We start from the raw sequence: 14503 nt of genomic DNA, 5'->3' as shown, positions 1-14503 counted from the left end.
GGAACTGCCAGCCTGTATTTAACAAGAACAAATCATGCCTAAGCAGCCTAACTTCCCCTAAGGTGACTAGCCTAGCGGACAGAGGTGAAGCTATGCATGTTTGTAGTGAAGATTTTGACACTTCCAGATGACTGTCTGATAAGCACACTAGGGAAACACTGTTAAGAGAAGTAACAGAGAGGAAGCCGTGCTAGTCTATACACTATCAAAACAAAAAGCAGTCAAGTAGCACTTAAAAGACTAGCAAAATATTTTGCTAGTCTTTAAAGTGCTACTTGACTGCTTTTTGTTTTGACACTGTTAAGAGAAAATTACTGTGAATGCAGAAGTGGCTGACAGGCAGCGCTCCCTGTAAGCTGAGCACTTGGGCAGCCACCCAGGAGAGAGTTGGGTGCCACCCCGCTGATTAGCGGAGCCCCCACAGCCAGCAGCACGTTTCTACGGGGGTGCCCACCCGCACGTGTCTCCGTGCACGTAACAAAAATTATCCCCCCCACGGATGGAGAAAATTCAAGGAAACAATGTTGACGGGCCTCACGCAGGAGGACTGTCTGCCGGTTTACACAGGGCTGGAGCGATGGGGCGGGAGGGGGGCAATCCTAGGTCGGGCGCTAGTCACTTCCCACGAACGACGCGGAGACTGGAGTGCACAGCGGGCGGCAGAGCGGGGCTGACACCCAGCCGGAGGGACGGGCCAGCCCTGCAGAGCCAACGTTCAAATGCAAACCCACGTGCACCGCTTGGGCAACGCAAGAGGAAGCCCCGGGCGAAGCGCGGCGCCGTACTCCGGCCGGTAAAACCAGCACCGGGCGGGCGGCGGGGGTCACTCAGTCAGCGCGGAGCCGGAGTTCCCTCAGCCCAGCTGGTGACGGGTCCGCAACCGGGCCTGCGAGGAGCGGTGAGAAGCCCGGCCTCGGACCCTCCTCCCAGTCGCTCCCCGCCCCCGGAGTCCCGCGGCGGCCAAACCCGGCACCGGAAGCTGGGGGCGGCACAACAAAACCCCGCAGCAGCCCGACCTCAGCGCCAGGGCCGGGCAACGGGCTCCTCCGGGCCCGCCCAGCCCGCCGTAGGCGAGGGGCGGAGCTGGAAGCGCGCACGCGCGCGGCCTGGGGACCGCCTCCAAGAGCTGGAAGTCCAGCCTGTGGGGGGAGGGGGCGGAAGTGACCTCACTTCCGGCGCCCTGCCTCAGTCCGGAGGCAATGGCGGCCGCTGTATGTGGCCGGTGGTTCCGGTGCTGCTCCGCCCTCTTCAGGTATCGCCTGGTGGAGCCTCCTCCGAGACTCCGCTGTAACCTGCCCGAACCGCTCCCCCCCCGTGCGCCCCCTCCCTGGGTCTGAAACCTCTGCTCCCCCCACGCACCGGGACCCTCCCACCCCCTTGTACCCCTCAAACTCCCCGCTCCCCTCTCAACTTGTACCTCCTATCCCGTGCGGCGTCTCCTTAGCTCCTCGGGCCAGGCCTGGCCCCCGCGGTGCCTCAGTTTCCCTGAGTAAAGCGGAGATGAGTCCTGCGCTTAGAGATCCTTTGCGGGCCACCCACCCCAATTTAAATAGGCTGCTCGGTACAATGGCTACAAATGACGCTGAAATTGAACTTGTATCTGCTCCATTTTTTTTACCCATACCCTTTAGAAGTTTGAAAATATTTTATCCATCCCTTGCCCCTGCAGGACTTACCTTCATAGTTAGAGCATCCATCAAGGCTGGCATTTGCTCTAAAACAAATGCGCAGCTCTTTCTGAAAGTTTCTGTCGTGTCAGCCTGTTAAAGGGACACTTGTCAGCCTGTAATAGATTAGGTTCCTTATTTGCTTTGCTTTCATACAGTAAACCGCCATCCATTTCTGGGTATACTTAACTGTAAGAACACCAGCAGTCTCATCTAAGTGAAAAACATGAAAAGTGTTAATTTTTAAATCTCTTGTCACTAGTTTTGTTTACATTTTTATAATTTCAATTTACATAGTGAAATTAATTTGGTCTCAAGTTTTGGCTCCCAGGAACTAGGGCAGTGTTTGACCTGTAAATATTTCTGTAGAAATGTTTAAAACAGTTTCTGTTTGGATGACAGAAAAACAAAATCATTTCTATAATTAAAATTTAGGACTAAATTAAATTATGGTATCCCTTTAAGTCTGTAAAGTGCTGAAGAAGTTAATGTAAACAACGTTGTCTTATATAGGCATTCTCACTGACTTCTATATAACAACTTAAGTGAGTGAGATAGCTTGTGCTATACCTTTAGTTCTCACTGTACTGTTCATTTAGTTTAATATTTTTGTAATATTTTATATGAAGATGGTCCATGACAAGTACCATTCCCTGTCATTTATGATCACATAACATCTCTTTCATAACTGCTCCAATCACCCATCTAGGGAAGTGATATTAAGAACACCTACAGTACACTCACTTATATCTGGTATTCTTTCAACCAGAACTCCCAAATAACTGGTGCAAACATGACAGTTATCTGAGGGCAAAACTGAGCAGAAGTCATGCCTGGCTGTCACTGCCAGTTTCCCCAGATAGGTCCCTGGCCCTCGCCCTCCCTCGCACCCCGGCTGACTTCCTGACACCGGCGCTCCCCCAGCCCAGCCAGCTTCCCAGCCCTGGAGCTGCCAGCACTCCCCGACACCCTAGCTGGGGACCTGGCCAGCTCCCTAGCTGCCAGCACTCCCCCAGCCCCAGTCGGGGATCCCATGGCTTTGTCTCTCCCCAGCTTCCTGTGCCTCTGCAACTGCTGTCTGTTAACAGGCATATTTGAATATCCGGCAACCTCCCAGTCCTGGGGTTGCTGGCTATGAAAGAGTTTACTGAATAATTTTTGTCTTAATCCAGTTTAGCTGCTGTAAATGATAAACTAGTTTTCCATAGACCACCAGTGTTCTGCATAACACAATTTGAGAGTGAGCTATAAAATGAACTGTTCAGGCAGTCTCAAAGCTGGCCTGAAACCCATATAAATGTAGTGCAGAAGCAAAGAGATGCGTTTCACTTTTAGTTTGATTCATTACTGTACCATGTTATTTTAACAATAAGACCTTGATGCTGTATAATCTCATTGATTACACTATGTGTGAAGTGAAACTTATGCATAAATAATGCAGTTTCAGGACCTCTGATTATTAACCTTATTGTTTTGCTTACTTCACCTTGTTAGTGCATTTTATTTTACTGATGATCTAAATACATTTTATCCCTATTGATTATATTAAGAGTATATGCTTATGCTTATATTATGCTATACACTTATTATTGGACAAACTAAAGACAATCTTGCCTTCCAAGAAGTTACAATGCACATTGTATCTTTCCTTGAGACTGTGGTTAGGTAATTAACTTTAAAACAAATTTGAATTTATTATTTGTATTGTGATACTGCATAGAAAACCCAGTCATAAACAGGCCCCCTGCGTAAGACAAATATAGAGCAAAAAATAAAATGTTTCTGCCCCCAAAGCGTTCTGTCCTTCCAGAATGTTTATTTTCCCAACTGTGTAGTAGAGTCTGCATGCTTATCTTTATTTCTCGTTCCCAGACAAAGTTTTCCTGTTCTGGCTAATGCTAGGAAACGCTGTTTCTCAGGACTGAGTGGTCCATGGAGCAAAGTGTTAGGAGTGGGTTTTGGAGCAGCCTTGTGTGCAGTCCCTGTTGTACAGGTAAATATACTGGGAATAAATGTACATTACAGGTACTTCAATATTCTAAGATGTGGTGGAAGAGTGCACTTGTGGCAAAAGGACCAGTTAATTATAACATCCTCCCAGTTACTGTATGATGTTAGTAGCACGTATATTGCAGTTTGGTTCGTGAGCTTTCTGGGGCACAGCTGGACACCTAGAAATTCTCTGCATCTTATCTGACTTTTAAAAGACACACACAGCTAAAGTGATTCCACTATAAAGAGTATGACATAAGTAGGGTAATTTAGTGATCAGTGGCAATGTAAAATAGATTTGCCCCAGTTTCAGGTCTCATATAACTAAGAAAAAAATATTGAAAATTACTTGCTGTTACCTTTGATATCTCAAGCTGCAATGGCACCTCCTTAGGAATCCCTTTGTAGGTAGTCCATCATGTCCGACGATGATGTCTTGAGCTTGAACAGGCTCATCAGTTGTGGACTCGCATGTGGCTGAGGAGTCCAAGCTTCGAACAGCGTGGGCGTTCACAGTGGGGGCAAGGGAATTGTCCTGGCTCTGTTGGTGCAGCTGCTGCTGTTTCTTTCTTCCTCTCACGAGCATCAATGAGGCGCACGCGTCGCTGCTGTTCAAAGTTGTCATATGCATGTCATACAAGAGCATGCCAGCCTGTTCAGTCTTTTGCATGCTACTCTGGCTGATCTGGTTTTAAACCAGCATGAGCAATGTTTGCCTTCACGCAGTCTTTATACCTCTTGCGAGGCCTACCTTGATTTCCTTTGCCCTGGGAGAGTTCACCCTAGAGGAGTTGCGTAGGGATTCTTGACTCCTCCATTCGTATGACATGCCCTGTCCAGCGAAGCTGGGCTTTCAGAATCATGGCTTCAATGCTCATGGTTCCTGCTCTGTCCAGGACTTCCAGGTTCGTAACTCTGTCCTGCCATCGAATATGCAGTATTGACCTCAGGCTGCGTGTGTGGAAGCGCTCCAGCAGTTTTATATGTTTTCTGTATAAGGTCCAAGTTTCAAAGCCATACAGCAGACTGGTCAGGTCTACAGCCTTGTATACCTTCAGTTTAGTGGACTGTCGGATATTGTGCTGATTCAACACTCGCCCTCTGACATCCTAGTGCCCGGCTGGCCTGGCAGATTCTGGCATTGGATTTCTTTGTCAAGGGAGCCATCACTGGCTATCGCACTGCCAAGGTACTTGAACTCCTCTACTGTTTTTAACTCTGTTCCTTCAATAAAGATTGAAGCAGGGAGAGCAGCAGATCCTGGAGCAGGTTGAAACAGTACCTGGGTCTGTCCTAGGCTGATGGTCAAACCAAAAAGAGGTGAGTGGCATCAGCAAACTTGTTGATGATGAGCTGGAGATCAGATTCCTTGTGTGCCGTAAGTGCCCAGTCACCAGCCAAAAGGGCTTCCAGGATGAGCCTCTCAAATGTCTTGATTTTAGCATTCAGACAACAAAGGTTGAAAAGTGACCCATCAAGTCTGTATTTTATGTAGACTCCATGGTCCAGGTCCCTAACTGCGTGGCTGAGGACACACTTGAAAAAGATGTTGAATAACACTGGGGCCAGCACACACCCTTGCTTCATACCATTGGATATCTCAAATGGAACTGAGAACTCGCTATTTGAAAGAACAAAGCCAGTCATGTCATCGTGGAACAAGCGTATGAGGTTAACAAATCTTCTTAGGCAACCAGGTTTTGACAGGATAATCCACAGGGTTTCTCTGCTGAAGGTGTCAAACGCCTTGGTCAGGCCTGTAAAGACAGCGTACAGATCCAAGTTCTGCTCTGTGCACTTTTCCTGGACCTGACGAACAGCAAAGATCATGTCAATGGTGCTGCGGCCTGGGTGAAAACTACACTGTGCCTCTGGTAGGTATCCCTGCTGAAATTTTGAAAGCGGCAGGATCAGTGTCACTTAAAGCCTTTCACAACATCTTGATCAGCATCTGGGAAGAAGAAGACATGCCCGAAGACTTTAAGAATGCCACAATCATCTCGCTCTTCAAGAACAAGGGCAACAAAGCTGACTGTGGAAATTACCAGGGCATCTCTCTTCTCTGTACTGCTTTAAGTGACACTGGTCCTGCCGCTTTGAAAATTTCAGCAGGGATACTATCCATCCCAGGGGTTTTGCCAGAGCTGGTCTGGCTGATCACCTTTTTGACCTCATCCATTGTAGGGGGCAGGTCAAGACTCTCTGTTGTGGGTTTCTGAGGGATTTGGTCTCAGGCCACAGGGTTGACAATGGAGGGTCTGTTGAGAAGGTTGCTGAAGTGCTCTCTCCTCCTATTGTTGATGCTGTTCTTCTCCCTCAGGAGGAGGAGACAGGTGAGGTATAGTACTTGGCTTTGAAGGTCCATATATAGCTTTGATAGCACTGAAGAACATCTTGGAGTTCTTGGTGTCAACGTAGTATTGGACTTCTTCAGCTTTACTCTCCCACCACTCATCTTGCATTTTGTGAAGTGCCGTTTGCGCCTGGCTCTGAAGGTGTTTGAAACGATCACGTTTGGAGATTGAGAACTGATCATTCTGCCATAGCATAAATGTGTTCTGTTTTTCCTCTAAGATCTCCATGATGGCATCATCATTTTCATCAAACCAGTTTTGGTGAACTCTCTTTTTCAGTCCTAGTGTTGACTTGGCTGATTCCATCACCAGGGTTTTGAACTGGTCCCACTTTTGTGTTGGGTCTCCAGTCACAGGTCCATGGGACATCAGCACTTCGTCAAGGCAGGCTGCAAATTTCTCACGATGACCAGTATGTTGCAGCTTCCCGACGTTGAAGGAGGGCCTGACAACCTTGAGCTTCTTGCGGTACAGTGGTGTGATGAGCAGCATAAGGACTGATCTGACAAGTCTATGATCAGTCCAGTACTCAGCTCCCCGCATGGCCCTGGTGATCTTAATATCTCGAATGTCCGGTCTGTGACTGATGACATAGTCAATCAGGTGCCACTGTTTTGATCTCGGGTGCATCCATGTGGTCTTGTATTTATCGGCTGCCTGAAGAGAGTGTTGGTAATTGTCAGGTCATTTTCTGCACACAAGCTCAGCAGAAGGTGGCCATTGGCATCCATGTTACCAACACCATGATGCCCCAGCACCCCATTCCAGGTCCTACAGTCCTTGCCAACCCTGGCGTTGAAGTCACCCAGCAGGAGAAGCTTGTCACTAGGAGGAGTTGCTTTCGCAAGATGGTCAAGGTCCTCATAGAAAATTTCTTTTGCTTCATCACTGCTAGTCAGTGTGGGGGCATAAGCGCTGATGACTGTAATGTGGAGAGAGGTATTGAGGAGGAAGCGGAGCTTGATCAGACATTCACTGATGCAAGGTGGTAGGTCAGGAAGCTGGTGCAGAAGTGATGTCTTGATGGCAAGTCCCACTCTGTGGATTCTGTCTTCATTTTCTGGCCTGCCTGTCCAGGAGATGGTGTAACCTCCTTTTGGTTCGCAGATGGATCCTTCCTCTGCCAGTCTGGTCTCGCTCAGGGCGGCTATGTCAGTGTTATAACGTGCCAGTTCTCTTGCTATGAGGGCCGTTCTTCTCTCAGGCCTTATAGCATTCTTCCTGTTCAAGAGAGTGCAAACGTTCCATGCTGCAAATATCATCTTTCTTTTCACTGTTTTTCGACCGCTGTGAGGGTAAAACTGCCAGCTGCAGCATGCTGGCCATTTTGGTTAGGACAAGTAATTTTTGGGACACCTTTTCTAGTCCCCTCCCTCATTTTGAAGGTGAGCAGTACTGTTCCTAAAAAGGTTTGCTCAGTCGCCTGGGTTGCTGCTGAACTCCTCTGTTGTCCCGGGGTCAGAGTCAAGTGACCAAAGTCCACAGGCTGCCCACATGCAGGTTTGGAGCTACAACTCCCAGTGGTCACCTCCACCTGTCACTTCACCCCTCCGCCATCGCTGTAGGACTTTGAGGTAGACAGAAGTGATGAGGATGTGCAAAGAACCTGTGCGGGAGAATGTTTAAAGTGAAAAAGCCGTTGCACAGGAGCAGTTCCACTTTCTCAACCTCAGAAGCCTGGTTCCAGTGGTACGGAAAGTCATCATGGCTGGGACTTCCTAGGCTGTAGTGGATGGCCATGCTGTCTTTGGTGCCTTGTCACGCCCTTCGCTCTCCACCGACTGTTGCAGAACCACCTTCCTAGTCGTTGGATCTTGCTGTTGATCTCATCCATCCAGTCCGCCAGGGCCGACTCTGTACGCTGGGATAGGCAATTCCCTATCTCACCGCAGGTTTCAGACCTGCTGGCTACCCTCACCTGGTTTAGCACACCTGCTGAAGCAGTTTATCAGGGTGTGGTGGCTGCATGCTACAGCTTCTGGGAGCCACAGGTGAGAGCTGAGTGCCAGGTGGGGACCAAAGGTGCACAAACTGCCCCGAAGAGACACAACAGTTCCCCACACCAGAGGTGCTGCTGTTCCCAGGACATCCCATACACCCCAGCAATCCCTTTATTAACAGACCAAATCTCACAATTCCTGGGGGGGAAATTTATCCATGATCCTAGAATGGAATTGACAGTTTCAGTTCTTTGTGAACTTTGCATAGTGTCCCTGAACCTTTACAAACCAGTGATTATCATCACACAGGAAACAAAATTAGTGTTTTGCATATATCTGTATATATAGAGAGAGAGATTGAAATGACAGAGGTGCTCAATGAGTTCTTTGTTTTGATCTTCACCAGGAAGTCTGATGGTGATGGAATGCCTCACATAGTGATTGCTAGTGGGAAAGGGGTAGGTTTAGAAGATAAAATTAAAAAATAAGTTAGAAAAAAGTGTGATGTCTGCAAGTCACCAGGGCCTGATGATGAAATGCATCCTAGAATACTCAACAAGCTGACAGAGGAGGTATCTGAGCCTTTCAGTGTCGTCTTTGGAAAGTCATGGAAGTCAGGAGAGATTCCAGAAGATTGGAAAAGGGCAAATACAGTGCCCAGCTATAAAAAGGAACATAAGAATAACCCAGGAAACTATAGACCAGTCAGTTTAACTTCTGTCCCGGTACAAGCTTACCCCCACTCAGCTGCCTCTGCCACATGTTCCTCCTGGTTTGCTCAGGCTGGGAGACCGGAAATGATTCCAGCACTCCCAGGAAATGGTGGCCCCCTAGGGAGCCAGAGGGCTGGCAGCACAGGTCAGCCAAGCCCAGAGAGGCTGCGGCAAGGCTGCAGAGGCCCCCATGGTGGGTGGGGGATGGACGGACTGGAAGTGAAGCTGGCAGACGGAGGCATGCAACACTGATGAGCTGACAAAGGCAAGATGGGGCCCCTGCAGGAGGGGAGCTGACTGTACTGCACCCCCCTGTATAAATTTCACACCCTCCTAATTTGTGTACCCCTGGTTTAGAGACTCTCTCTAGCTGGTGCTTGGTCCTGCCATGAGGGCAGGGGATTGGACTTGGTGACCTCTCGAGGTCCCTTCCAGTTCTAGAGTTCTGTTCTATAGTTATAGTATTCTGTATAGTGTTCTATTCTATATATCCTGAGCAGACTACTGGGAAATAAATCCCTATATTTTTGTATATGCAAACTGTTCTGAGACTTCCAAAACTTTGTAGGAGAAGTTGTTTTGTTGAACTATTTCTTGAAGTGCGGGCCCTTCAGAAAAGCAGCTGCAAGCTGGCTGTGTCCACACTTGGCCCATACTTCGAAGGGGGCATGGTACTCAGGCTGATGGGAGATTACTAATGAAGTGCTGCAATGAATACGCAGCAGTTTGTTAGGCTAATTATCCCCCACAACAACTTCGAAGCATCACATTTCGAAGTACCAGCATGTGTGCGGCCACGGGCACTTCAAAGTGCCCAGGGCTACGCGTATGCTGGCACTTTGAAGTTTGATGCTTCGATGTTGCCATGGTGGAGAATTAGCCTAATGAAGTGCTGCATATTCACTGCAGCACTTCATTAGTAATCTCCCTTCGAAGTTGGAATCAAGGGTAGACAAGCCCTTGGAGTAACAATTTGTTTTACTTTTTAGAAGTTAGTTAGTTAAGAGTTAAGCAGAGCAGCATTTTTTTCCTTAAGTAATATCTCTTGTAGGGTTTTTTGCTTACGGTAGATGACATTTTTATCAATGTAGGTTGTCTGTCTTTGGAAACCGATGTAAAAAGTGTGTACATCTATTGTTTTTCAGAAAAATGAGCCCACTTCTCTCAGTCATGAAGCCTTGATTAGAAGGGCAGTCTCTCTGGTAACAGACAGTACTGGTACACTTCTCTCTCAAACAACGTATGCATTAATTGAAGCACTAACAGAGTACACAAAGGTAAGATGAGTGACTGCCTGCATTAGTACAGAGTTAACACTGCAACTGCTAGAGTATTTAAATCTCTTACAAAGCCAGACTCTGACTGCACCTTTTAAATCAGCTCTTTAAAGTGAAAAGCACTTTGACTTCATGAATCAGAGTAACAATGCAATAGAGGTTCTGGTGTAGTAGTTCTGATTGCATTGGTACATCATGCATATCAAAATAAATGAACTGATTAACATATCCCTAGTGGACAGTAGAGGAGGTGTTAATGCTGTTTTGGACTGTTCATGATCCAAGGCACAAGTGATGTTTAGAGATTCGTTAAATTCTTGTCAAGAGAAGTACTTCCTGAAGTGTGGGACCCTTATGAGTGACACTAAACTTTGCAAAGAGTAGCCTAATACCTACACAGGACAAAAGCCCACAAGCCAGATATCCAGCATTCTTTAACAATACATTAATTACCTTTCCACTTCTTTTCTAGGCAAGACAAATATGTAAGTTCTATCAGAAAATTATTTTTCCAATCCAGTTAACTGAGTTTGAAATTCTACAAAGTCCACTTTGAAGTGCAATATCTTTTAAATGCCAAAGTAAGCAGAATAGTTAGTTTCCTTAACTATTCATTAGTATTGCCTTTAGTATATCATTGTAGATAAATGTAGAAATTTAAGATATATGCCTACAACTAATTTATCCCCACTTCATGTCATTCTTGCCAAGATTTCAATTAAAAAAGCAAGCAGTTAGCTAGTTCATTATACAGTTTAGAACTGCCAAGTTTGTGTTTATTGCTACTTCCCTCTGCCACATTGAATCAAACTGTTTGTGTTTTATAAGTCCATATTTCAAAGGAAGTTCTCTTTAAAAAAAGATTGAATTTTCTCTTTGCTTTTACTATTAAATTCCTGGATATCCTAAAACTTGATTTCCAATATTATAACTGTCAACTTTATTTAAGGACAATGAAATAACTCCATTTTCATATTGTTTTAGGTTAAATTAATGAACAATTTTAATATAATAGTAGCCAAAGCAAAGTTCAGAAACCACTTGAGACTTGCCAGAAATAACTTCCTCACTAAATATTTTAAAACAAGTCTTAGATTTCTCTTCCCCACCCCAATTTTCTGTCTGCTGTGTAACAAACTAATGCTGTGAGAGCATCACCAGATGCAAAATTAGTTTGAAAATATAGAGTAAGAAGCATTTGCTATCAAGTAGTTAGGCTTGACTTTGTATCTTTTGCAGGCAGTTTACACACTGGTCTCTCTCTACCGGCAATATACAAATCTTCTCGGGAAAATGAATTCCAAAGAGGTGGATGCAATATGGCAGGTGATAATAGGAGCAAGAGTTGAGGTAAAGAACTCACTTCTTCAGTCATCAGTTTGTCTCCTTTTTGTTGTTTAAGAAATATTTCTTAAACAAGTGTGATGCTGTTGCAAAAAAAGCAAACATGATTGTAGGATGCATTAACAGGTGTGTTGTGAACAAAACACGAGAAGTCATTCTCCCGCTCTACTCTGCGCTAGTTAGGTCTCAGGTGGAGTATTGTGTCCAGTTCTGGGCACCGCAGTTCAGGAAGGATGTGGAGAAATTGGAGAGGGTCCAGAGGAGACCAATGAGAATGATCAGAGGTCTAGAGAACATGACCTATGAAGAAAGGCTGAAAGAATTGGGCTTGTTTAGTTTGGAAAAGAGAAGATTGAGGGGGGACATGATAGCAGTTTTCAGGTATTTAAAAGGGTGTCATAAGGCAGAGGGAGGGAACTTGTTCTTCCTTGCCTCTGAGGATAGAACAAGAGGCAATGGACTTAAATTGCAGCAGGGGAGGTTCAGGTTGGACATTAGGAAAAAGTTCCTAACTGTCAGGGTGATCAAACACTGGAACGAATTGCCAAGGGAAGTGGTAGAATCTCCATCACTGGAGATATTTAAGAAGAGGTTAGATAGATGGCTTTCAGGGATGGTCTAGAAAGTGCTTGGTCCTGCCATGAGGGCAGGGGGCTGGACTCGATGGCCTCTCGAGGTCCCTTCCAGTCCTACTATTCTATGATTCTATTAATTTAATATAGCTGTACGAGCATCACATACAAAAAGTGAGACTTATTACATAGCATTTTGTTTTTAATTATAGATGACTACAAAGCAGCAAGAATTCCTGAAGTTAGAATCTAGTTGGATGACTGCTTTACATCTTTCAGAGATGGCAGCAGAAGCTGCATATCAATCAGGTATACAGGCATTCCTGGAGTACACTGCTTGGTATCACGTGAAATTTGCAATTTTTAAGCAAAAAAACTTTCCCCTGGCACTTAAGCAGCATTTAATATTGAGTGTACAGGCACAACTGACAATCTGAATATGCTTAGTTTGCAGACTGAGAATCACATGGTCTGATTTTCAGAGTTTTCAATACTTCTGAAAACCAGGCCCATCATTTAATACACTCATCTGATTATTTAAGTTAGAAATAAGATCTGATGCTTTCATTTAGGAAAAAAACTGTACTAAAACATTTATTAAATTATTCTTGGAATCTGTTATATCAGTGAAAGAGAAGACTGTAGGTTGTTCAAGGTTTGGGCCTGCAACACAGTCATTCACCTAAACTGCAGATTCAAATAAAGACTAAAGGTTCTTCAGTCTTGGTCCGTTTTTCAGAGACCGTGCGGCCACATTACATAAAATCACAGCCTAATTTTGCACTAATTGGCAACCCAACTTTGTTGGCAGGAATTATCTGAGGAAAAATTCCCTTGTGGTCATATAGTCTAAAGTATCTACTATATTTAATTATTAATAGAAAAGAGAAGTAACTGTTTCGAAAACTGATTTGCTTAGAGCATGGATGTTTTATTAAGACATGATATTTAACTACTAGTTTAATTCCTGTCTTAATTTATGGTGTTTTATCATCAGGTTTATTTCTGAATTACTTAAAATTACTGTAAATTTCAGGTGCAGATCAAGCTTCAGTGGCAGTTCACAACCACATTCAGCTGGTAAAAACACAGGTGCAAGAGGTACGACAGCTATCACAGAAAGCAGAGATCAAGTTAGCTGAAGCGCAGACCGAAGAGCTCATTAATACAAAAGTGGAGGAATCATCACAGCCCTGCAGTATTCCTGAAACCTCAGAGGAAGTGGATGAGTCTTATCTGCGTGAAGACTGAAAGAAAAAATCCCAAAACCAAAAACTTTTTAAATATCAAATATTCTGAAGGTGACAGCATGCCACTAACAACAGGGCCTGGAGCTTTCCATATGATTAAAAAAAAGTCTTGGAAAGGGAAAAGCACCAAAGATAAACATGCTTATCTGTTGATAATTGGTGGCAGCGGGCAATAATTCATAAATTTGTTATACCAAACAACCAGTGAGATTCAGGTGATTGAAACTTTTTTTTAAGTTCCTGTTATCATCATAGGCATTGCTAATAACATTTTGTTAAGAGTGTACAACTGTGCAAAATGTGAAATTAGCTGTTAAAGATATTGAGTGTTTAGAGTCTGGTACTGTGACTGTTTAATTCAGATGATGATGATAATGATAATAAACCCTTGAGAATTCCCAATGTCAAATTAATTGTAGATTGCAAACAGTGGGACATTTAGAAATAATTTTCTAGTCTGCGAAGCATGTTAATCCTAGTGGGTATTGTTCAATTGGAGGTACAATATAATTACATTTCTTTATCAGACAGTTTGCTTAAAAATGTTAACTTTTTTGTGGTGTTTTCTAATTGTTTGGACTGTCACAAATAATGGAAACCTCATTGTTTAATAAAAAACTGCTGCAGGCTAATTGCAGTTAATTGTATCAAAAGGAGACAGTTGAGAGTTGCTACAAATCTGTGGAATTTGGAGGCTCTCATTTTTATATTGGTGAGCCCTTTCAGTAAGCAAGCCTTTGAATGCAACCCCACCCTTCTAAATTAAACTCACTTAAAATATTCAGCACTATTATAAAATGCTGGAGCCAAATGCAGCATTTTGGATTTGAGTACCCCTGGTCTACACTCAGTGCTAACTGTTTGTAGAGTTTGACAGTTCTGTGTACACAGACTTGCTTGTAACCTAATAGGAACATCAGCTGCAAGGTGCAATACAGATGGTTTTCCACAGCAGTAAAGGAAGGATTTTGTTTCAGTGCCACATGACATTTAAAAAATCCAGGCTATTTGTGTTAATAGGGAACATCACGCTGAAAAGGCTAAGACCACAAATAGTTGCAAATAGAACAGTAGTCCAAATGTGAGCTTTTAAGTAGCATAGCTGCAATCTGCCTCAGATTACAGGAAGTATTAGCTTTCTCCTTGATTCTGAAATTGAAGTGTTTTCAATCCTGCATGCTGTGTTTTAAAGCCACATTTTAACAGTCTGTGCATATCATTTCCTTCCCTTTATTGTCATTTAAGCAATTTGTTGAATTCATACTGAATCTAGGATTATAGTTCTTCAAATTCACCTATTGTAGTTTTATCATATAGAACAATGGCTGCGAGATTTTTCTGAAGAGCTTCCTTTAATGTGATGTTGAATTACAACACAGCTGAGTACCGTTAGT

The 14503-nt window shown here is 44.3% G+C and overlaps 1 protein-coding gene across 1 annotated transcript; it reads left to right on the top strand.

The window, feature by feature from the left end:
- The first annotated feature begins 1189 nt into the window (after window positions 1-1189).
- DIABLO (diablo IAP-binding mitochondrial protein) lies at window positions 1190-13920 on the top strand. Its single transcript, XM_075012648.1, has 6 exons — window positions 1190-1252; window positions 3540-3660; window positions 9812-9943; window positions 11183-11293; window positions 12072-12168; window positions 12896-13920. Exons 1-6 carry the CDS (start codon window positions 1200-1202, stop codon window positions 13108-13110), a joined length of 729 nt encoding a protein of 242 aa, XP_074868749.1. The 5' UTR covers window positions 1190-1199; the 3' UTR covers window positions 13111-13920.
- Window positions 13921-14503: the final 583 nt, after the last annotated feature.

The sequence above is a fragment of the Carettochelys insculpta genome, chromosome 18 (genome assembly GCF_033958435.1).
Source record: "Carettochelys insculpta isolate YL-2023 chromosome 18, ASM3395843v1, whole genome shotgun sequence".
NCBI lineage: Eukaryota > Metazoa > Chordata > Testudines > Carettochelyidae > Carettochelys > Carettochelys insculpta.
This window is presented reverse-complemented; position numbering and strand designations above follow the sequence as displayed.

Coding starts and splice junctions, on each gene's coding strand:
- DIABLO (XM_075012648.1), top strand. CDS start 1,200: ATGGCGGCCGCTGTATGTGGCCGGTGGTTCCGGTGCTGCTCCGCCCTC. Junction 1,253..3,539: donor TGCTGCTCCGCCCTCTTCAG/GTATCGCCTGGT, acceptor TCTCGTTCCCAG/ACAAAGTTTTCCTGTTCTGG. Junction 3,661..9,811: donor GTGCAGTCCCTGTTGTACAG/GTAAATATACTG, acceptor ATTGTTTTTCAG/AAAAATGAGCCCACTTCTCT.